This window comes from Mytilus trossulus, chromosome 5, assembly GCF_036588685.1.
Source record: "Mytilus trossulus isolate FHL-02 chromosome 5, PNRI_Mtr1.1.1.hap1, whole genome shotgun sequence".
Lineage (NCBI taxonomy): Eukaryota > Metazoa > Mollusca > Bivalvia > Mytilida > Mytilidae > Mytilus > Mytilus trossulus.
This window is the reverse complement of record NC_086377.1, coordinates 62029543-62054186: the sequence shown is the minus strand read 5'-3', so window position 1 is coordinate 62054186 and position 24644 is coordinate 62029543. Positions and strand designations below refer to the sequence as shown.

Here is a 24644-nt window from a genome sequence, read left to right as displayed (position 1 = left end):
TTCACTCTGAAAATTTCCTATTATGTCTCTTTAAAGATTCCTTTATGAAACAATGAGTTACTCTAAATGGTCAAAAGATTAAATGCATAACAATCACTGTCAATATAGCAAATTTATGAAGAACTGTTGTACACATGAGAGGTTCAACTCACTATACAAACAGGTTTAATCTTTTTATTATCTTCAAAATTGTTATAAGTTTGTTTTAATTTATGTTTTTTTTATGATTTTAACATACCTTGATGCCATAAAATGTCTGATTCTGAAAAAAGTAAACAAATTACTACCCAAATACTGACACTATTTTTTTTCATTTTTATTGAACATAGCAACAATCTGATTGATCTTTCATATGCATCTGAAGATATGCATTAATGGAAATAATAAGTTTTCTTGTCATCCACTGCACTGAATTGTTTTGTGTTTGAAGCAATTTCATTTTGGTCATATATACTTGTACGAATATAATATTTCTTTTCTGAGCATACATAAGTGTCTTATGGAAAAAGGGGGAAGGGTTATTGTGTATTTGATAATATATTCAAATTCATATCTTACTAACCAATAACCTATTTTCTACTTTTGCAGTTTAAACATTATCAAAATGTTCCGAGACAAAAAGTATAGAGATTTTAAAACAAGATTAAGTGAAGAACCAGAACCTCATTCACAATATGGTATGATTTTGATGTTAACTTCAAAACTTGTGACAACTATTATTTAATCAGGACATTTTTAATGCATTATAATTGAAACTCTTGTTTAATATGAAGAAGGAAAACAATTGATAATACCTTATCTTATTATTTAAAAAAAATTACAATTGTAACATCATCGTTTTTTTTTGTATTTTATTGCTTATTTTGTTTTACAAAACTCATTCATTAGAGTCATTTGTAAAAAATGGCATCTAGTCAATGTTTGAAATCAGATTTTATTTAGTCATAATTTATTGATATAGATCTTATCAGGAAGAGTTCCTTGTTCAATAAACTCATTATACGATTTACGACCTCAATCGTTATGCTATTGACTAGTCTCCTTTGAATCATAAAGAGGGAGTAGCAGTAGCAAACCGTATAACCCTTAAAAATAGGATAAATGTCTGAAATGCATAATTTGATTGAAACTGAAAAAAAATGAACTTCGACCATTAGATAACAAAAGACGTGTCAAGATATTTTTGCAAATGCAACACATGTCGTACTGTTCTATGGTCGAATATCTTATATTTCACAAATCTAGTAGTTTTAATGAATAACTGATGCTACTTCACGACGGGTACATTATGACGTCATGATTGGTTTAAAGCCGTCATGTGGTGACAATTTAAAGATCCGTACCGAGCTTTTAAACAGCAAAAGGGATTCATGATGCTGTATAGTCTACTGTTTATGTGACGTCATCTATTGGTATAATTGTATTTCATTGATATTTGTTTTCACCAACGCAGCATGAAAATGCTTTCTTGCGATACATTTGTTATACGGTTCACTACTGACCCCTTTCAGGCCATAGCGGTCGCATTTAATCCATAAAAAAAATCGGCTTTCAGCCTCACAGCCTATGGATTTTACCAACCCCATATGGATTCGTAAGGGTAAGTTTCGAACCATATAGTTATTATATGTGCTTTTTTAGCTATTATCAAGTGGGTCAAATTTTTGGATTTCTGTTGTCTTCAATGCTTTTCAACTTAAAACTTGTTTGCCTTTTAACATTTTTGATCTAATGACTCTTAAGCGGCCAAAACATGTGTCTGGCGTATCAAATTATAAGCTTAGACCTATAACATTGATGGGGTAAAACAAAATACAAACACTTTTTTTATAAACATTTGAGTAAGTTTTTCATCGGTGGTAAATGGTTAATCCTTATCCAAAGTAGATGCAAAATCCATGGTGTATTATATGCCTAAGAAATATTTTGTTGCCTTGCCCCTCAGCAATGAAATGGCTACTAAGCATGGACTCGTAAACAAGACGGACATAGTCTTAAAGCCTGTAATCACATAAGACCAAAATGACACAGAAATTAGGAACTATGGGTTACCGTACGGCGGATTTTAACAATGGGCAAAATACTTTCCGCAAAGTCAGCCATAAAAAGCCCCGAAATTTAAACTGTGAAATGTTTTAAACCAGAAAATAAATGACAAAATTTATGTACAAAAAATGAACGAAACAAAAAATATGTACATGTACATGTAACCCAACAAAACGACGAACACTTACGTCTTTATATATCAAGTACAAATATAACATGCACACTGATATTACTATCTATAGTCAATACCCGATGTTTTATAATGTATCAACGAGTTTTGTTTCACTCTATTTCTAACACAGACAAGAAAAGGTATTTTGGCAATATTGTTCAGCCTAAATAGTGTTTATGTACATTTCTATTTATAGATCTGTCGTCTTATAGATTACCATCAGAAGAAAGCGTACGTGATCCTTTCCAACATGTCCAAGGTTCAGGTACATTTGTTATTAACATAAGGAAATAGTATATACTTAAAATCAAGATTAAGTGCAACATGAGATTCTCTTTCACCGTACGGTATCTTTTTATTATGGTCATGGTGTTTAATTTTAAACATGTTTTGACAATTCTGTATCAATGAAATGCATTTTGCAGTAAAGGTCTTGTTTAAATAGAAAAGTGAAAACGCTTGATGAGAACGATCAATATAAATTCATTAATTGAAGCAACCACACTAACATAATATCATACAATATAAATTCACTTCATTGTTCAAACAAGTATTGTAATGACGGAAATGACGATTTCTTGTGTTAAGGTAGAGATAAGTTAATTATATAATTAGCTGTATCATTGACATTCATAAAAATTTTACGCAAGAATAAACGATACATAATACAAAATATATTATATACTAGTAGTACAATTTCGCTAGAAATAAAAATTCATCAAGACTGTCCTAATAGTACATTTTTATTTTTAGATCTGTCGTCATATAGATCACCCACAGAGGAAAGCGTATGTGCTCCTTCCCAGAATGTCAAAAGTTCAGGTACATTTTAAATAATGTAAACTTTTGTGGTTTTTGTCTTTTTGGCATTTTCCAAATTAATATTCTAATTCTATTTTGTTTGAAAAGTATAAAAGTATGAATTATGACTACTAGTAGTTGGATGTATTGTTTATTCTGCTTAGGATATTTATTTCTTAAACTCTATATAACATATGCGAAACAATACATTTAGGTTCGATGACGGAGTGATGTTAACGTTGGTTGATTTCTCTGAAACTTTAGGTGTCCCCTTTTCATTTGATGGTGCGATCACTGGATTTGTACGAGAATGGTGACGCTGAGTTAAACAATGTCGGCCAATTGTTGTCTTAATACCAATAATAAAACAAATATGAATTTGTTTTCAATTTAGGAAAATTAAATAATTTTCTTTAGAAAAGTTTATGTACATATGTGTACTATATATCTTGCCATTATTGTCTGTAAGGAAAGAATATAAATACTGTAATTGAAAAAAAAAGATCGATTTTGATATCTTCTTTTCAGACGTTAATGACACCAAAAACAACAGAGAAGATATTTTCTATGGTGAGTTTTCTTAAATTTGATTTTCTAATGTATACAGTATGGTGTTATAGTTAAACTGGTTTAACATGTTAAATAATACTTAGTTTAATGAGCTCCGTTACAAAACCGAATGTTTTTCTGTTAAAATGATAAGCCATACATACAAATAATTAATATACTGTATAATTACATATTTGTCACGAATACATCGGGTTTTGCATAATTATGTTTTCACCTCAAAGCTGCCCGGGGCAGAAAAGATGTTATTGGTTATTGTGACCTGATTCTAAATGACGTGACGTCATTGCATCCTTAACGACACGTTTGTGATAAAATGTTTAAGATTTTAACCTTTTATCGTTCATTAAATTGTTATAATTGGATTTTTTCCCTCTTTTCTTCAGAACTTAAATATGTGATAAATAGATAATAACATGTTTTTTCCATATTGGCCCTGATATCATCCCTTGATCCATATCGGCCCTCGGCGAAAGCCTCGAGACCGATATGGGAGTCTTGGGATGATTCGAGGACCAATATGGAAAAGGGCCTGCTATAATCTATACTTATTAACCCACTTACTACAATATATATAGAAATGCCTATGCTTAATAAAAGGACAATTTCGATAACTAGTCATTATGCGCGGCGAATTGGCTACACCCAGCCATTATGAATGGAGAAATTGCTACAGCCAGTCATTACAAAATCTCAGTCGGACATGACGAAATCACAGCCATGCATTATGAACAGATGAAACAGGACATCGATTTAAAGTTGTTTATTTCATTAAATAAGTGACAACGTTTTATAACTTATTATAACTCAATTAAAAAAAAAATTAAGAGCCAGTCTGCCATAAAACCATGCAAAATCTCATTTTCGTCCAAATTTGTATTTACAACTTGGCACCATTATATATTTCCAAAATATTTGGGTATTAAGGAGTTAAGATAAAAAAAAATTTTGGTAATTCACACCCTTTTCCATTTAACAACCTTATTTGCATATTTGTGAATTATTAAAAAAAAATCACCATATTTAGGTCTGGATAATTGATATATCTCCTAAATATAACATTATCTTGTTATTTTTTGCAAAGAATATCATCGTTAACTTTTTCAAAAATCTTCTCCTCTGAAACTCCTGGGCTAAATTTAACCAAACTATTGAAACAGATAAAAAATCAAATGCCATCATGCCTATTTTTAATTATAATTTTATCGTAAGAAGGTATCATTTGCCGATCACCGTTTTCTTGCATGTTGTAGATAAATATATAAGTTTCATGAAATATTACATTTTATTGAAAATAAAACATGATCTTGCAAGATTCAAGCCTTTAAAAATGTACAAATTTTGCAGAATCGACCCTTTCTCGTAACCATTTCCGTTGATCAGTCAGAACGCAGACTAACTTGGGAGTAAGAATAGTCGGATTTATGCTTTCAAGCTTTTTTATATTTGCTAAATGAAATAATTTACATTAAGTTAAGTTCTTGAATGAGAAATCAGAATTTACATCTGACAATGTTGACCAAAAATCCATCGTGAATTCGAAAAGACAAAATTAAGTTCAGCTATGAATTCCTGTATCTTCTTTACGTTAAGACTCTCATCTTAAATTAAAACCATTTGATAATTGTTTTATGAACTGGCATTTTCTGTATTGGTCCTGTTATAAATTCATTAGTAGGTGTATTTCACTATTTGTAGACTCGAAGATCATGCTTAAATAGAATTGAATACATTTGCCTTATAGTTGGTCATGTTGGTTAATAAAAGTAGAATTGGATGATTTTTATTTTTATATTGGCCTTGTAACATGTCAATTATAGTATAGTAAAAGATTATAACATGTACATTTCCAAGTAGATCCGAGTATACTTCAAAGACTTCCATATATGAACAAGGCGCTTGTCATAGGCGCATGTAATGCAAACTATGACACACGAGCTGATAAAGAAAATGTAATGATATACTAGTAAACCTTTTATGCAGTGTTACTTTGTATTTATTTGGCTTTTTAACTATTTTGATCTGAGCGTCACTGATGAGTCTTATGTAGACGAAACGCGCGTCTGGCGTATAAAATTATAATCCTGGTACTTTTGATAACTATTTACTGATATTTGATTTTTGTTCTCTGTGTATTTATATTAACGAATTTTGCTATTGGGGTATTATCGAGAAAATAAATACACAAACATTTATATCCCACTTTTCAACTGAACTTACCGATCATTTATGCATGTAAACTTCACCTAATATCGGTTTCATGACGTGTGTACAGCCCCATTAATTTGTTAAATAAAAAAAAGCTATATTGATATTAACTAGGGGCAATTGGAAACCTATTCAAATTTAAAAATCCGAAAATAACTCAGGAGTATATTGAACCATATAACTTTTCTTTTGTAGTTGTTAACGATCGATTACAAACATTTTGTATATACATTACAAACCATTAAAGTCTGAAATGGCCTATAATTGTACTTGACTGTACTGATTTATACTCGACCAGTCTGAATTGGTCTAACTTTTACTTGACATTACTCGACCCAAGTCTGAACCATACTTGACTGTACTAAATCGTACTTGACCCTTATCTTAGCCGTTGAAAATAGTCTGAACTATTACTCGACCAGTCTGAATCATTCTTAACCCATTCTCAACATGTACTCGACCTATTTTCCCAGTCTAAACCATACTTAACCAAAGGTCTGAACAGTACTCGACCAGTCTGAACCATACTAGACCAAAAAACCTGTACTTTTTTAACTGTTAAAATAAATATCTTTTTAACTGACATATATAACAACAGCCAATACAATTTATAATAAATTTTAACCTTATATTAGAAATATATCTATATGATTATATTTAGGATGAAAATAAAATATATAATATAAAAATTAAATAAATAACTAAAATTGTTTTTCTGATTAGTGGTGAAATATAAAGAAAAACCTCTGCTTGGGGGCAAACTCATTAGATCATACCTGATCAGAAGTATTAAATTCTAAATAAAATTGATTCAAAATTGCAACATCCTGTTTAAGTTAAATAACAAGGCCTTTCGAATATACATGTATGTACTAGGTAAGTAATACACGAATTTAAGAAAATAGGGCTTCCTTTTTACCTGTAAAACACACATGTACTGATGCAATTAGAACATATTAAAGTGCTTTATGTATGCCATATTAATTTGACCAAAAAAATACTTAAATTGATTTCAATAAGGTTATCAAGGATTGCTATGGAAATTCTATTATCATGATTACATTAAATTCTAGGTATAATAAAACAAAACAATTAAGCTTTTATTTTTTTAAATTTATTAAGCTGTTTTATATACTATTTTATATATATATATATTTATAGAAAAACAACATTCACTGCATTATAAATTAAACTCAACTCAATCTAATACTTGGCTTAAGTTAATGGTTAAATAGTCCTGTTACAATAAAATACTTCCGAAATATTCATAAAATTTTGAATAAATATTGAAAATATTAGTCATTTGTTAGTCACAAATCATTTTTTTTTATATTATATGATCAGCTTGTTTTATTTATATTTTAAAAGTTGATATATATTATTATGTAAGTGTTGATTAATATTGTGTTGAGGTTATATTATGAATGAGTATTGTGAAATTTTAATTTCGATACTGTATTGAATAAACTTTTAATTACAAGTTGTTGTTCAAATTTCATTTTTATTAAAACAAATCCTAAAGTGTTAAAATTCAGTTAATAGATACAAAGAATAGGTCTAGGTTGGTTAAGACTTGGTCGAGTATGGTTCAGACTAGGTTGAGAATGGTTCAGACTAGGTCGAGTACGGTTCAGACTAGGTCGAGTACGGTTCAGACTAGGTTGAGGACGGTTCAGACTAGTATAAAATGATAAAGTACTGGTCATGTACACATTCAAACTGTTAAGTATGGTTCAGACTACAGTCGAGTATTATCAAGTAAATCTCAGACGAATTCAGACTGGTCGAGTAAAAATCAGTACAGTCGAGTACAGATATAGGCCATTTTAGACTTTAATGGTTTGCAGTGATAGTAAAGATAACATTTTTGAAAGATTAACTGTGAACATTTGATCACAAACAAAACTGAAATCATATTTAGATTTAATGAAAATAAGACAAGCACAAATGCATACACACAAAATAATTGTGTCACGAGGATCAGGCAAAAACGGTCGAATTTGAGGCTGGTCCTTCTCCCCAAATGGATCAATATCTTTCTGGGAAGACTGTTATATTTCTTTAGTACCTGCATGTTGAAATAATTGGAAAATCCAAAATTAAACCAATTATTTTTGTTTTTTCAGTTTAATATTATAACTCTTGTATGTTTTATTTCGCTTTAAAAAGTAAAAAATATAGTATTATTGTCAAAGAGACTATTCGCCAGAGACTTTATGACAAAAAAATACAAAACAAGAGGTCACAGTAAAGCCTCAATTATAGTCACAACCCATACCATTATAGGAACAGAAATGACAAATATAAAACGATTGAACAATTCAAACAAATAACACTTATTATCGCTATTTTGTGCATTTTTCCTTTGATCTTTTTTTGTGATAATTTTCATATCATGCTTCTCGCTTGAGATGGAAAAATTATCGCTAGAAACTAAGGAGGCCACGTAGCGTTGCTAACGAAATTGACATTGAAATTCACAACGTCGCCATAGGTAAAATAGCGATAAACAGATTCTCATTGGTCATCTCAACTCGATTGCTTTTCTCACTTTCACTGTACCAGCTCAAGCGAGAAAATCAATCTCGTTGAGATAATCAACGACAATCTATAATTATCTGATTTATGTACAGAACAAATCCCGAAAAAAAAATTATGATAACATTAAGAAATGACAACCACGGAATAACAGGCTCTTTACTTCGGACAGGCACATACATATTGAGTTGGGGTTAAGCATGTTGTTCGACATCAAACTATATAGTAAACATGGAAAAGGGTATGACCGACCAACAAACTACACAATAAGTTAAAAAGGACTGCACTCATCAGATCCTTACAAAGCACAACAAAGCATAACACAAATACAAAAGACACACAAGAATCTGAGTTTACTCGCATTCCTTGAAAGCTTGTACAAAGGATGTAACAACTAACAAAACAATCATGTTAAACTGTCAAAGACTTTTATTTCAATCAGTGCGTACTTTTGTTTTTGCAATATGATTATGGTGGCCATTCGTGTTAAAGTATTTTTGATATATTTGTCGTTAGCCTCCCTCCTTTTATTAGTTTTGAAGCTTGTGTTATCACTGATACGAAACAAGTGAACCATATTTGATGATAATTATTTTTTTAATTCATGCATTTAATTTTTAAGCAAACGTGTTATCAAATTACACCATACAGAAGTTTTTCTAAATTTTTTACTGATTGATTGGATATTTAGTAAAAAAAACACAATATTTAATGCGTCAGCCATGCCAAAGTTGATCTTCTTGGAAACAAAATTATCTGTAGGTTTCAAAATTTTCTACAATATATAAAAAAATGCATTCAGATTTATCTAAATGAGAATGTGAAAAACGTGTATATGTACACCAACTATATCTATTAGTACACATTTTCATAACGGTGTAGATAATACGATACATTTGTAGGACAGAGAGAAACAGAAGACATTCGTTTAGTTTTATTGGGACGAACTGGATCTGGAAAAAGTGCAACAGGAAATACTATTTTGACAAAAAAAGAATTTATGTCTAAAGCCTCAGGATCATCCATAACGGAACAATGTCAAATAGCCCAAAATCGAACTGCTGGCCACAGATTTATAGTTGTCGACACTCCTGGTTTATTTGACACTAAACTAGCACATGGTGAGGTTACGCGAGAGATAATCCGTTGCGTACACATGTCAACACCGGGACCTCACGCATTTTTACTAGTCCTCAGATTAGATCGCTTCACACAAGAGGAAATCGACACTTTTACCTGTTTATTTGAACTATTTGGAGAGAAAATGAGTTCGTATGCAGTTATAGTTTTTACCAGATTAGATGACTTAGAAGAAGAAAATACAACCATTGAAGATTTTATAAACAGTTCAAACCAAAGCCTAAAGCACTTCATCAACAAGGTTCAAGGAAGATATATTGCTTTCAACAACAGAGGAACAGAAGAGAAAAAAAGTCGACAAGTTGCTACTTTGAATAAAACATTAGAACACATGATACAGAACAATGGTGGCAGCCACTATACAAACAAGATGTATGAAGAGGCAGAAAATCACTTGCGAGAAAAAATTAAAGAAGTTGAACGGTTAAAAGCCTTGGAGAAACAGAGGGAAATCGTAAAAATTGAATCTAAATTTAAAGGTAAAATTTCAGAACTTAAAACTAATAATAATATGTTAGAGAAAGACCTTAAAACCCAACAGAAAGAAAATGAAAATATCCAGTCGGAAAAAGAAAAATCGCAAGCTGTTATTCAAAGTATGCACCAGGAAATGAAACTGTTGAACGAATACCACCAAAGAGAATTGTACGAAGTTAAAGAAGAAGCAAAAAGACAAGAAGAAATAAAAATGCGAGAGCTGCAAATTCGAGAAGACGAAATTCAAAGGCAAGTTCAAGAGATGAGCGAACGACATGCACAATCCCAGAAGCAGATGCAAATGTTAGAGACAGATCGACAAACAGCCTTAAATGATCAACAAAGAAAATTTCAAATCATTATGGAACAAGGTGTTAAAACTGTAATTCAGGAATCGCAGAATTCACAAATGGAAAACATGCAACAGCTGCTGAATGAATCGAAGAAACAGACGCAACAGGCTCGTGATGAACAAGCAAAGTTGATTAAATCAATGAATGAAGAGTCACAACAGCGAGAAGAAATGCATACGAAACATATGCAAGAAATGAGAAGCGAAGCTGAGAAAATGCAAAGCGAGTTAAGTGAAAAAGAACAAGAAAAGAGAGAACTCCAGAAAAAATACGAAAAGGAGAAAGGAAGCAGCTGTTCAATAATATAAACCAAATTGTACACAACATAAACAGTATAAGACATTTCGCTCTTAAAACTTATGTAAAGTGCTATTTTTAGTTTGTATATACATGTAAGGGACCTTCTGCTGTTGGGTTTTTTATATGGTCGGGTTGTTGTCTCTTTGACACATTCCCCATTTCCATTCTCAATTTCATAAGTTTGATACAAAATCCACCTTGAGGAGCTATTATGTTATATTATTGTTGATCAAATAGTTCATTCGCCCAACACATGTTTTGGTCACACTTTCACCATAAACACTTAATAATAATAATAACAGCTTGATAGTATTTAGTTGTAAGATATAATTTAAGAACGTTTGCTGCTCAGTTTCAAAAGAGATAACTGTCCATAACACTTGTATATATATTGATAGAGTATTAATTGAGAAATCAAAAAAGCCAAAAAAATATAAGCGTCAATGTGCTTGTTTTCGAGATATTACCCATTGGAATTTTGGTGGGACAGTGTTCTCTCTTGAATTTTCATAGCTTTATCATTGACCAGTTAAAGTTCTCAAAAGCTATTTAGAAATAAAAAATATTTAATAAGACTTACAAACGGCTCATAATTATACATTTAAAAGAATTATAAGAAGAAAAATTGGGGTCCATGAGCATTATTTTCAAAGCATTCAAATGGATAAAACCAGAGGATTTCCAAAATCTGATACAAAAATCCCAAACATGACCAACACACATCCTTACACGCTTTTGTAAGATACATACTTGCTGTGTATCTTTAGATATGTTGATGGAAGTTATATTGTTCATAATCTGTTTGATAAAAATCAGATCGTTAAGAAACTGTATGCTTTTAAACATAATTATCATTCGTTTTAATTTATCTTTAAATTGCACTTTATAGTATTCAATAGGAATCTATTGAATTCATAAGTATATCATATGTGATTAGTAAGTATTGATTTAAACAGAATCTGTTTTTGTTTTTATTTTATTTTCATTTTGAATGTATTCATCACTTTATGTGTCACTATAGTTTTAATGCCCAGCCACTGTTTAAGTTGGAAACTTTTTTTCGAGTCGATAGTTTTTCTATGATCATCACTGAAAAGTTTAATACTGAAACAGAAACATATCATTCTGAAGTCTATGTACTATGTAATAGTGGCAAACATGATATATTTCATTGTCATTAAAGCGATGATTGTGTAATAGATTTGTCTCCCACTGGTAAGAAGTTAGTGTTTTTAAGTAAAATGAGCCGAGGTTTGGTGCGTAATTATTATAAACAAAAATATTAAAAATTTCTGATACTTACATTTTACTATGTTAACGTATACAAAGAAACCTTTCTATGCAAATATTTTTGTTGCAAGATGACGAAACCGAAAAATATAACGGTGAGTGTAACAGTACAAGAACAACTCTGCTATTAAAAGTGCACAATTAGTGTCCATTGGTGTGTACCTGTCATTAGAGAAGAATGTTTTAAAAGGGGGACAAAAGATACTAGAGGGAGAGTCAAACTCATAGATTGAAAATAAACTGACAACGGCATGGCTGAAAATAAAGAGACAAACAGACAAATAATAGTACAGAAGACACATCATAGTAAACTAAAGACTCAGCAACACAAACCCCACCAAAAACTTGGGATGATGATCTCATGTGCTCTGGAAGGGTTCAAAGATCCTGCTTCATATGTGGCACCCGTCGTGTAGCTTATATTTTTACAAATCCGGTAAATAGTCTAACTCGGTGGGTCACATTAAATGAGTTGCAGCAAATATATTTGCATCCAGCTTTACCAAACGACTATTTGATTTAATTGGAAATCTTTTGTTTGATAAGATAGTGTGGAAGTGTAGTGTATACGTAAAGAGTAAAAAAGTCATAACTGTCAACAGAATCAAAAGGACCATCAAAAGCAAGAAATCTATTTAAAGCATCCAAAGAATTGTTTACACTCCAAGAATAGTGTATACCACTTTGTTCATATATTCTATTACAATAGTTATTATAAGCTCTTTAATAATAGATTATGAACTTGTTATAATGGCACTGAAAGAATAGTTGTAGTACACTAACTAAAGGTCAAGATAAAACGATATTTAAATGGTTGTTTTTGTGTACTTAAGGTAGCCAATACATAGTAGGGACCTTCAAATGTTCAGAGGAAGCCGTAATCTTTGAATGTGGTTGTGATATGTTTGCTTACTATATTGACTCTCTGTGGAGTGGATGGACTTGAATGTAGATGAATTTGAAATGTCATTCTAGAGAACGTCCGTGTAGTATTTACGGCATACTACCACATTGTTGGCCGCTTTGTCGGCCGGTACAAACACAAATCGCTTTGAAGTTCTTGAAGTTTATTTCTTATTGTGAAAAAGGTGTATTATGTACTCTATTTTTTACTTCTAAATTATTTTCAAAATGTTTACACATTTATACATTTATTTAGATAAGATTCAAGAGATTTTTTATCAGATTTTTCCCGTTAATACCATTTTTTACAAAACGAGGAAAGAGTATCTTTGGTGACTTGACGACGCTCTTTCCGATCTATTTAAGATGGATGACGAAATGTTGGTTCTTTTTTCAAAAAGTTTTTAACCTCTCTGTCCTAGACGATATTGAGGTCCCCTGTAATAACATGGCCATAGGGAACCTATCTTTATGCGACGAATCACAATTTCAATTGAAGGGAGTATTATTATCTAGATTCACGTGTGATGGTTTGTTTTGTATGTGTTTGGAATTATAGGTGGTTCTATCTTATTAAAATAGGGAGGTATAAAGTGTTGAACGGAAGTGTCATTACATATACTAGATAAGTCGATACAATTAATACCTCTGCTAATATACTTAATTTTCTGAAAATAACGTTTATGAGTTTCTTGAAAAATATATACTAATTAGTTATCAAAGGTACCAGGCTTATAATTTAGTATGCCAGACGCGCTTTTCGTCTACATAAGACTCATCCGTGACGCTCCGTTCAGAATAGTTATAAAGCCAATTAAGTACAAAGTTGAAGAGCATTGAGGACCAAAAATTCCCAAAAATTGTAACAAATACGGCTAAAATTTATAGTTGGTATGCATTTCTATTTTATTTAAAGGTCAAAACATAGAATTGAGCGGCAAATATGTAACATTTATATGCTCTGAACTTCTTAGAGTTTGAACTCAGACTTAAATTCTGTCCTTCCCCTTTTTTTTACGTTCTACATGTATGAAACTAAAATTAAGATATCTTATCTGGGAACCAGTACGTAAACAAAACAAAATATCTTTGAATATTCTAATATTCACAAAAGAGGCGTGGTTTACAAGGAAGTGAAACATATGTTAACATTTATTTGTATAGAACACTGCTTTTTAAAAAAAAAGAATTTGATAAAAAACTTCAATTATTGTCTGTTATTTTTCAACCTATGTGCATTTTTTCTGACATGTTATATATGGAACCTGTTTGACACTGTTCTGATAAAAATATGAAAGCATTTCAGAATACTATAAATGTAAAGTTTAATGGTATATAATTCCAACATTCAAGATTATATAAAGTATCCAATCCTGCATCTGTCTCTAGTCCACATTTTTCTGTATGTCTATTTATCAATAAAAGTTTACATTTTTTTGCCTCAATTGATCAATTTTTAAAAAAAACGTAGAACAACAATATAATCTCTAATCATATATCTTTTTACACTAGATTTACTTCCCTTGATACTTGCGTAATATCACTTTTAGTTGGATTGTTTAAATGTTATTCTTTGTTTCATGTATGCTATTAATGATTATGTTTTGACATAGTTGAGCTTTCTTTTATAAGATATTTCATACTTCGTATTTCGTTATTTAGTTAATATATAAACAAAAAAATGTCAAAAATTGTAAGTGTGAAATTACGAGTCTGATGTATGAATTTACTTAAACCTTTATAGAAGTGACTGTTTATATCATATTTAGCATAAATTCAAAGCATAGTTACAGTGTATTGATATCTTTAAAAAGACCTTGATAATAATAAAATCATAGCACACGACTTAATGATTTGTTTTATGACTCAGGGATAGGCATTTTTCTCTGCTTTTTTGCCACTGGGGACTTTAATTATCTGCTGAATATTTCTGCTATTTTTTCGAATATGGAATATTTAGTATTTATTTAGAATAAAACACACTACAGTTAGTTTTATTGAGGCATTTTTGTATTTCTAGCTTGTATTTTCTATGTCGCGGCCACATGAAAGCACATGAAGGTGTTACGGCTTACCTTTTGGGTATCGAAAGGACAAACACAACCCTCCCAAAAAAAATTGCGAAGAATCTATGTGTTGCGAATAGTTAAAAATAAGCACTTTCAATTACAAATATGCATATGTTATGAATTAACTTTGAGGTATAAAGTAAACTATGCATATTGTTAACTGTGAGTTTATGCGGAGTCATCAAAGCTACAGCCTAGGATTCCTCGATCTTCATGAAATATTTATAAAGCTTTATATTTGAGGAAATTTCATTAAAATCTTTTAGATAAACCTGATTTGTCGAAATTTTACACATTCACTTTTTATCCAATATGTATAGGTTGAATTTCTGTAAGTATAGACAATATAATTTTCCATAGGAACTCCCTTAACGGCTAAAACTGTGCTTTTTTACGATGAAGTTTCGTTAAAAGTATATCCTAGAATGAAAAATTGATATGCACTACTACTTTATTCAAAGGTAAATTCTCAAATTGTATGCGCACTGAAATTCTAAGAGTTTAAACTCATACTTGAATTCTGTACTACCCTTCCCCTTTCTTTATGTTACCCTCACAATCCAAAATTCGCTGCAACCATGTGTTACATTCCCAAGATATGTCTTTATGAGAAAAAAATATAGAGATCATGTCTGGGAACCAATTCGTAAACAAAACAAAATATCTATGAATATTTTATATTTCCCCAAATGAGGCGTGATTAGTGAAACAGTTGTATTTACAAAGGGCAACCTTAAGCTGCATGTCGGTTATTTTGTCGTTGGGTAGTTGTCTCATTTACATATGCATAGACACACACACACTATATTATTCATTAATCGTGAAAGCTTGTAGTAGACCAACGTCTTCCTTAAAAGATAGTAATATGCATATGCTCCCTTGTCAGTGGTTATTTTATTTTCATATACCCAGATTTGTTCTTTTCTTCAGAAAAAAAAAATAAGGCCCAAAGAGTATGAACAAAAGAGACTCTGATTGATCCAGCATTGCTTTTAGTAAGACATTGCATTCGAAATGAGGTAACAAAATAGACCCTGAATTGAAAATATCAGGTTTGCCGTCGATTTTAGAAGAGCTCATAATTTGAAACCGTTTATCGATCTAAGTCTTGGCATATATAATCTGCTATTTCAATAAAGTACATGTCCTGAATTCAAATTTGAGAATGAAGTTTTATTTTAGGTCGAAAAAACAACATCACATATGATAGACAAAATGCAAATTATACAAGAACGCGTCTATTTGACGTTAACTCCGAGTTTTCTGTTGAACCAACTCACTCAATGACGGGTGTTAACAGACAAGTTTCAGGTAACGTAAAATTTACATAGATCTTTAAAAAGAATTTATATGCACACTATTTCAAAAGTTTCAGCGAACTAGTGATGATCTTACCACCGCACGGGTTTAAATTAACACAAATTGCAAAAGCTAATTTTACTAATGTTTTCTGTTCATTCTTATATTGTGTTGTCACACCACAGTCTAAGGTTAGGTAAAATTATATGTTAGGGAAGCATTTTATTTTATGCTGAACAAATAACCTTCGTTTTCGGCTTTCTTATCGCTCATTCATTTTTTTTAAGTTTCAATACAATTCTCGTTGAAATAGAGGTAATAATGGTTAATTTCCGATCTACAAAATTTAATTCCTGTGTACAGATTGATAAGTTACATTGTTTCGAAAAATATATAATTTTATTTATTTCCATTTGAAATAAGGGATATATTTAACTGTAACTAACTAAAGTTGCGTCCAAACTTTCTAAGGTTTTACGATCAAATACACGGTTGACGCTTATCTATTTCACAGATGAGAACGGTCACATATGTTTTATGGTCTGATGCAAATAATCCCCTTTTCAAAACTAACCATATTCACCATGACGGGAACATTTTGTGGAACAGGGTCAACTTTATCTTCCAAACCACTGGAAATCACCCTAAGGTAATGGTTAGGTTCGTGTTGTTTATTTTACTGTGTTTTATTGACTAGTTTAATCTATGAACTCAATTCGTTCTTTCACAGTACATTGTCGGCAGAGATGGGGTGGATAATCATAATCTGTAACCGTAATCGAATGTAAATGATTTTTCCAAATAATCAACAGCAAAGACAAATTGTCGATATCATGTTATGGTAATTAATCGATTACCATATTTTTGTTATATAGTTTGTTACAATAGAACCTAGTTAAGATGAAAATAGACAATTGCATGCATCCTTTACGTTATAATGGTACATATAAAATAAAATTTATTAACTTGACTTGAAGATTTGTTTCAAATGACTTGTTTATATTTATGTTTGTCCTAAAGCTGCAGTGTAAAGTTGTAATTAGTTTTGATGGTTGTTCTAAAAATGAACTGTTTGAAACATAACATTTTTAAGCAATGTAAAGTTCTTCTTTTCTACTATAAATACGTTGAGCAGTATACTTGTTATTAGCTTTCTTTAGATATTTGTTCTTTCGTAGCATGTTATTTACAATATTCGAAAAGAAACGTAATTACTTCTAATAAACTAATCGATCGTAACCAATTACATATACAAATAAGTGTATTTTTTTTCAAGTTATCGATTAGTAATCGATTACATTCGACAGTAACTGTGCCCTTCAGGTTTTCTTTGATTAATGAGTTTTATATGATTTCTTTGTACATTTTGCATTTTTTCACTGGTTGCAAGTTGAATGAACTCAATACGCAGATTTTTCAAAAAGTTTTTGAACCTTCTCAATCAAAATGATGCACTGAATGCGTTTTATAATTTTATAATGATATTTTAAAGCATTCAGATTTGACTCAAATAAGTAAAATGGAAATATATATGTTCATTATCCAAAAACAAGACTATATAAACCTCCGTTAAATTACATGAACATAGAATCAGACACACCAATCAATGGAAATAATTTGTCCTGATTCTTTTCCTACATTGAAAGAATACAAATAATATTGTTGATATTTTAATTTGCTGTTCAGCTAGGAAGGTACACTAGATAAAATTTAAGCATAATAAAATCATTAACGAAAAACATCATCCAATAAGCTTCCGTGTAAATGAAGACATTTAATTTTAACTTAAATATTTCTCCATCTAAGTTTTTACAAGCAGTAATATTATTTTTTTGAAAAAAGGTCTCTCAAAGTTGAGATATTTGGATTTGGTTTCACCCAAATTATGAGTAGTTATCTTGATTGTATTGACGGATATTACAATCATAAGCACAAAAAACATGCGACATTGAAAAACTCACTGAATTACTTTATCAATAGTCGATTCAGTTTTCCAGCTTTTATCTTATTTCCGTTTTAATGATTTCTAAAGAAAGAATGATATTTAGAGCCAACAAGAAGGGCATGTACATTGGTTTAAACACTACAAAAATACACCTCAAACTAGAATCCATGAATTTGTTTACAATTACCTGAATTTCAATGCCAAATGAGTCTTATAAACGAATTATTACTTGCCAAATAGAAGCACCGAAGTGAGGTATGCACTTTGTGGACAAGTTCTGTCTCTCTGTGCTTGTTCTATAAAACAATTTTGCGTTTGTTTCAAAAACAATAAAAGATAAAATTAATGTAAACTTTAAACATTCGAATAAAAGTGATACACCATGTCAGACAGCTTCTAATACGAGTTATTGTGCCTTATTTGTAATTTTCACTCTTTTCGTGTTTCCGTAAAGATGTTTGTTAGAGATATACTAAGCAGCAAAAGATGTCTGTAAAACAAAATCGTGAAAACATATTTAAGTCAAAAACAATATTATAGTCTACAATGTTATGCAATTATTGTTTCTGAAGATGCACTTAAATTAGGTCACACCTGATTGTAACAGCTTCTTGTTTCCATTTGCTTATATTTAAAAGAAATCGATTGCTAACATCCTCCTTTAATTAAAAAAAAGCCCTTAGCTGCAATGTCTATCGACCCGTTATAAACATTTTAAATCGAATTATCGCAATAAGAGAAAATCGGTCAAATTCAAAAGCAAATCCAGCTGTCAGGGTTCAACTTAACTTTTTTTGATAATTGCAAGTAGTCAACAGAAACGATACAAAATTGCATGCATGTAATACGTAACATTGTGGTTTTAGAAAGCGGAAAGGGACATTCCAGTCATCAGAATGAAAGACAGCCTACAAGAGCGAATTCTCATTACGAAGACAATAAGTATTATTGGGCTAGAAGAATATATATTCCAGACCCGGATGCTGTTTCCGGCAAAACAAGTAAATTGAATATCCAAATAAGTCGAAATTGAAGGTTTATATAATAAAAGATCTGTAAACAAATAAATATATTAACTCGTAAAGATTAGGCTGAACAAAACTTAATAAATACAAGGCAATTTAAAAAAAAAAATAGATGGCCTAATAACTGTTCAATTATTATTGATTTATTCTAACAAGTGGCAGATACTTGGAAGTCGACCAGGTCAGTGTTCATTTACTACAAATACAAACTAAATTCTACCTGTTGATACCGTTTATAATGTTGTTTTTTTTTTATGTTGATATGGATCTTGTCTATATACCAGCTTTGATTATTTGGAATACTTCAAATCTTCACTTTTTCTTACTGCATTTGTATAAACTACAAAATTTACCTGTATTATTAAAACCGTTTTTTTTTCTAAAGTGAATATTTTCGAAGGGTTAAATATTTCGGAGTGGTGTCTTGCCATGGCATTGTTTGGACTTGTTTGTTTGCATTTTGGCCTTGAATGTTTGTCCCAAATATTTTATTAACTGTGCATTTGCATTCAGATATCACCGATCACATTTATTCGTTCATAGTGTATTAATTTACATGTTTTTTTGATTGAGTTAAGCCTGCTAATTGATGTTTTATCGTTTGTTTTTCTATGTTGGGATGTCATGCTATTGTTTCAGAAAAAGGGAAAACGTTTGGATCCATTAAAACGTTAAATCCCGCTGCAAATGTTTGTACCTGTCCTAAGTCAGGAATCTGATGTACAGTAGTTGTCGTTTGTTTATGAAATTTATATGTGTTTCTCGTTTCTCGTTTTTGTATATGGATTAGACCGTTAGTTCTCCCGTTTGCATGGTGTTACACTAGTTATTTGTGTGCCCTTTATAGCTTGTTGTTCGGTGTGAGCCAAGGCTCCGTGTTGAAGGCCACACATTGACCTATTAAGGTTTAGTTTTTTTTAAATTTTTTTTTGGATGGAGAGTTGTCTCATTGCCACTCACATCACATCTTCCTATATCTATATAAAGCCCATTGTAGAACTTAATGAAAAACGTTAAAACTGCAATTATTGCAATCTTGATATGATTTGACGTTACATGTATCTATCTGTATACACGCATATGAAACAATAAAAATTGAAAAAAAATATCTGATATAAAGATTTCAAAAGACAACAAGATCTTTTAAACTTATAAGCACAGAAGATAGATAAAAGAGGGACGAAAGATACCAAAGGGACAGTCAAACTCATAAATCTAAAACAAACTGACCACGCCATGGCTAAAAATGAAAAAGACAAACAGAAAAACAATAGTACACATGACACAACATAGAAAACTAAAGAATAAACAACACGAACCCCACCAAAAACTAGGGGTGATCTCAGGTGCTCCGGAAGGGTAAGCAGATCCTGCTCCACATGCGGCACCCGTCGTGTTGCTTATGTGATTACAAATCCGGTAAATAGTCTAATTCGGTAGGTCAAATTCATGAAAGGGAAGGGGATTGTAGTTACGACGTGAGGAACATATCCGATAAAACATGCATTTGCCTGATACAAAAAGAGTCATGTATATTATGGATTGCCAAACACCCCCCCGATACAAGCTTCATCGTGTTGATACAGTTGAACCAGTATTATGTCAAAATGTAGGCGTCTTCACGGCGAATATTATGTTTTACTTTTTGGTAGATTTATTTTAAAATGTGAAGATTGTAACAATAAAAAATCAAACACAGACAAAAGCATAAACATCCATTATATATGCATACAATCTAATAATTATTTACACAAAGAGCATGCACCTAGAGATATGTGAATGCACTAGTAAATGTCAAGCATTTTAATTATTCTATAGATAATGCAGTTTGACTTGTGTAAACACGTAGGCGATAGCTTTAATAAACGTCACAAAAATCTTGAAAAATCTTTTATATATCTGTGAATTCTACATATATGATATTTTTATCTTGTATTCAATCGGGTTTCATACATTTTAAAAGCGCATACCGTTTGCTTCTACGCACGAAATTTAAAAAGTGTATTTGTCTTTCAATATTTTTTGTGTAACAACATTTTTCATGATCTTTGGACGCTGCAAATTTAATAGAATTTTCTATATACAGTGGTTGACTTGTAGATTGACATTAAGAAATTAGTTCAATGGAAATCTAAAAACTTGCTATGCATAAGCTATTTACCTTTTTAACTTAGTTTCTCTGAACAGAGCCAACAAAACATATGACATGCATGAACTAATGCTAACATTCACGTCAGAATTACCTTTTTTTTTTCTCATACTTCAATGAAAAATTAGGTTTTTCAAGTTTACTCTTTTCAAAAATGTATTCATTTTGAAATTGTCTTTTGAAATTAATGATAATAATTCAAACATTTACAAAATTGAAACATGAGATATAAACTTGTATGTGGATCAACGCAAAACAATAATCGTACAGTTGTTATCATGAAAGCATACTTATTTAAATTAGAAACATAAATTTGTATTAGACAAAACATAACATCTAAAAATATTAACATCAAGTAGTCTATCATCTTTATATATATACAACTCGTCTAAACATCAACCTAACAATGTTAGATCTGTAAATTTGCTTTCGCAAATTTTTGGTTCTTCCCTCGCCGGGATTCGAACCCATGCTACTGTGATATCGTGACACCAAATCGCCTGCACTGCAGCCGTCCTGCTAGACCACACGACCACCTGGGCTCTCAAAAAAAGAGCTTTCGCTGGCCATTTGTTACCTTTCCACGTCAGTTTTAATCTAGCGGCGTACTACAATACATGATATATAAGGCATGGAGATGTTATTGTGCTTCTAAAATTTGCGAAAGCAAATTTACAGATCTAACATTGTTGGGTTGATGTTTAGACGAGTTGTATATACATTATGTACACAGCCATGTATCACCATCATTGATGGCGATCCGATGGATACATCTGTTGTAGGGTTGTCACTGACTCAGACGTACTTATGTATATATAAAACTGACGTGGAAAGGTACACATACCCACCGAACGCTCTTTTTTGAGAGCCCAGGTGGTCGTGTGGTCTAGCGGGACGGCTGCAGTGCAGGCGATTTGGTGTCACGATATCACAGTAGCATGGGTTCGAATCCCGGCGAGGGAATAACCAAAAATTTGCGAAAGCAAATTTACAGATCTAACATTGTTGGGTTGAAGTATAGACGAGTTGTATATATATATATATATATATATAAATAGAAGATGTGGTATGATTGTCAATGAGACAGCCGTCCACAAGAGACGAAATAGATCATTAATCAAGATAATAGAATAAGTAGACAGCTATCTCACAAGCAAAAAACCCTTAACTTTTAAAATATAAGGGCATACACAACAGGCATGGGGACACATTCTACTGAATCCATATAGCACGCACGAGTAACAGACCCTGCAGTAGATATTTAAAAGAACTTGTGGTATAATTGCCAATGAGACAACTGTCCATAAGAGAAGAATATCGGTTTTACCTCGAGAGAACTATATTATTATCTATTGGTATTTGAAACTCATATTTTTACAGTTCAAAATGAAGACTGTATTCGTCTAGTTCTATTAGGGAGAACTGGATCAGGAAAAAGTGCTACAGGAAATACTATTTTGGGCAGTAAGGTGTTTGAATCAAGACCGTCTGGCTCATCTGTTACCGATCTTTGCAAAATCAGCATGGGAATGATTGAGGAACGTCAAGTTGCTATAGTAGACACTCCAGGTCTATTCGATACAAACCATATTTCTAATGAATCCACGAAAGAAATAATTCGTTGTATGCATTTATCGTATCCAGGTCCACATGCCTTTTTGCTAGTTTTGAAGGCAGATCGCTTCACCGATGAAGAAAATGACACTGTAACTAGTCTCCTCGACCTATTTGGCGATCATATGCTTTCATATACCGTAGTTATATTTACACGGCTGGATGACCTAGAAGAAGATGGGACAACACTTGGGGAATATATTGAAAGTTCCACAGAAGCTTTGAAACGGTTAATAAAGAGTGTTCAGTTTCGAATAATTGCTTTCAATAATAAAGGAAACGCAGACCAAAAGACTTCTTATGTTTCGTCACTACATAGAATTATAAATAAAATGCAGCAGGTGAATGATGGCAAACATTATACAAGTGAAATGTTCAAGGAGGCAAAATCTAAAATTCAAGAAAAAATTAGGACTGCCGAACGAAAAAAAGAGACAGAGAACCAACGAGTATTTAAACTGGTTGAACATAAATTTAAGTCTGAAATTAGGAACGCGGAACGAAGTTCATCCCGTCTTCAGAACGAATTATGCAAACAAAAAGAACAGCACAAGAGTATCGAAACTGAACACCAAGAATCACAAGAGCGAATTGTGAATATGCAAGAAAATTTGAGCAGAACAAAAATTTACAACCAAACGGAATTGCGCGAGTCCATAGAAGAAGAAAACCAGAAAGTAGAAGCAAAATTAAACGCAAGACGCAAGCAGCAATACAGAAGTAAACCGGTGTTTACATCTTCCTGGATCAGGAATGATGAACAACGGATGAAAAATTTGGCAGATGAAAATAAAATGCAAATAAGGATTCAGAAAATTCAATTGCAAAAACAGACGGAGGAAGTAATCAGAATATTAACATATAAACTTAAGAAAGAGAGAGAGGCTGAAGTGCAAAGGCAGTTATTTCAAGAAAAAAGAGAACGGGAAAGAATCCATTTGCAAAACAAGAATCTTTCAAACATGTTAAATGAGATAGAGGAGACCAAAAGACAGAAGGAATTACAACAAAGACAGCCGAATTCACGACGTAGTTTTTTCAGACACTCAACTGCGAGTCCTATACAAACAGATAATGTTCAAACAACTTACTACGAGAACTCAGATGATGACAGCTCCTGTGTAATTCTTTAGGAATCAACGCTTTAAGATTATCATTGTTTTTTATGTAGTTCAAACTATTACCCATGTAATTCTTAGGAATCAACGCTTTAAGATTATCATTGTTTTTTATGTAGTTCAAACTATTACCCAGTAATCTGTATCTACTGACAAAACGTTAACAAAGTGAGACTCATCAATGCTTCTACAGATTCGTTCTTGATTTGACTTTTTAACTTTGTTAATTCGAGCGTCATCCATGAGTCATATAAATTGATATTATTAAACAACGAAATGATGCCCATAAAAGTCAAAGTTTTGAATTCCCGAAAACACTGGACTTGAAATTAATGTACAACATACTGCCAAATATTTTCGAGACAAGATTTGAAGGATTATTCAACCTTGTATATCTCAAAATGATTCAAATATTAGTCTTGTCCTCAGTTTAAAACGAATTGAACCCATGCCTCGATGACGCATTTCGTTTTTGCATTATAAGAGACATTTGAGAACCGTTTAGAAAATAAACGTGAAAATGTTCCCATACCAAGTATACTGTCATTGCATTCCTTTATTAACTATATAATAATACATCTTAAACCAAAAAAGCAATGTAGTTTTTGTTTATAAACACATGTTTTAAAC

At 31.5% G+C, this 24644-nt stretch overlaps 2 protein-coding genes across 2 annotated transcripts; both read left to right on the top strand.

Annotated features, from left to right (window-relative positions):
- Window positions 1-604: 604 nt before the first annotated feature.
- LOC134718159 (GTPase IMAP family member 9-like) lies at window positions 605-10610 on the top strand. The gene is made up of 4 exons (XM_063580649.1): window positions 605-677; window positions 2415-2483; window positions 2972-3040; window positions 9235-10610. Exons 1-4 carry the CDS (start codon window positions 605-607, stop codon window positions 10608-10610), a joined length of 1587 nt encoding a protein of 528 aa, XP_063436719.1.
- A 12195-nt stretch (window positions 10611-22805) lies between these two features.
- On the top strand, window positions 22806-24029 carry LOC134718157 (GTPase IMAP family member 9-like). The gene has a single exon (XM_063580648.1). It carries the CDS (start codon window positions 22806-22808, stop codon window positions 24027-24029), a length of 1224 nt encoding a protein of 407 aa, XP_063436718.1.
- The last annotated feature ends 615 nt before the right edge of the window (window positions 24030-24644 follow it).

Bases quoted from the DNA above. Each gene is read 5' to 3' on its own strand.
- LOC134718157 (XM_063580648.1), top strand. From the start codon at position 22,806: ATGGGAATGATTGAGGAACGTCAAGTTGCTATAGTAGACACTCCAGGT.
- LOC134718159 (XM_063580649.1), top strand. From the start codon at position 605: ATGTTCCGAGACAAAAAGTATAGAGATTTTAAAACAAGATTAAGTGAA. The intron at 678-2,414 runs GTATGATTTTGA...TTCTATTTATAG, and splicing joins AGAACCTCATTCACAATATG to ATCTGTCGTCTTATAGATTA. The intron at 2,484-2,971 runs GTACATTTGTTA...TTTTATTTTTAG, and splicing joins CCAACATGTCCAAGGTTCAG to ATCTGTCGTCATATAGATCA.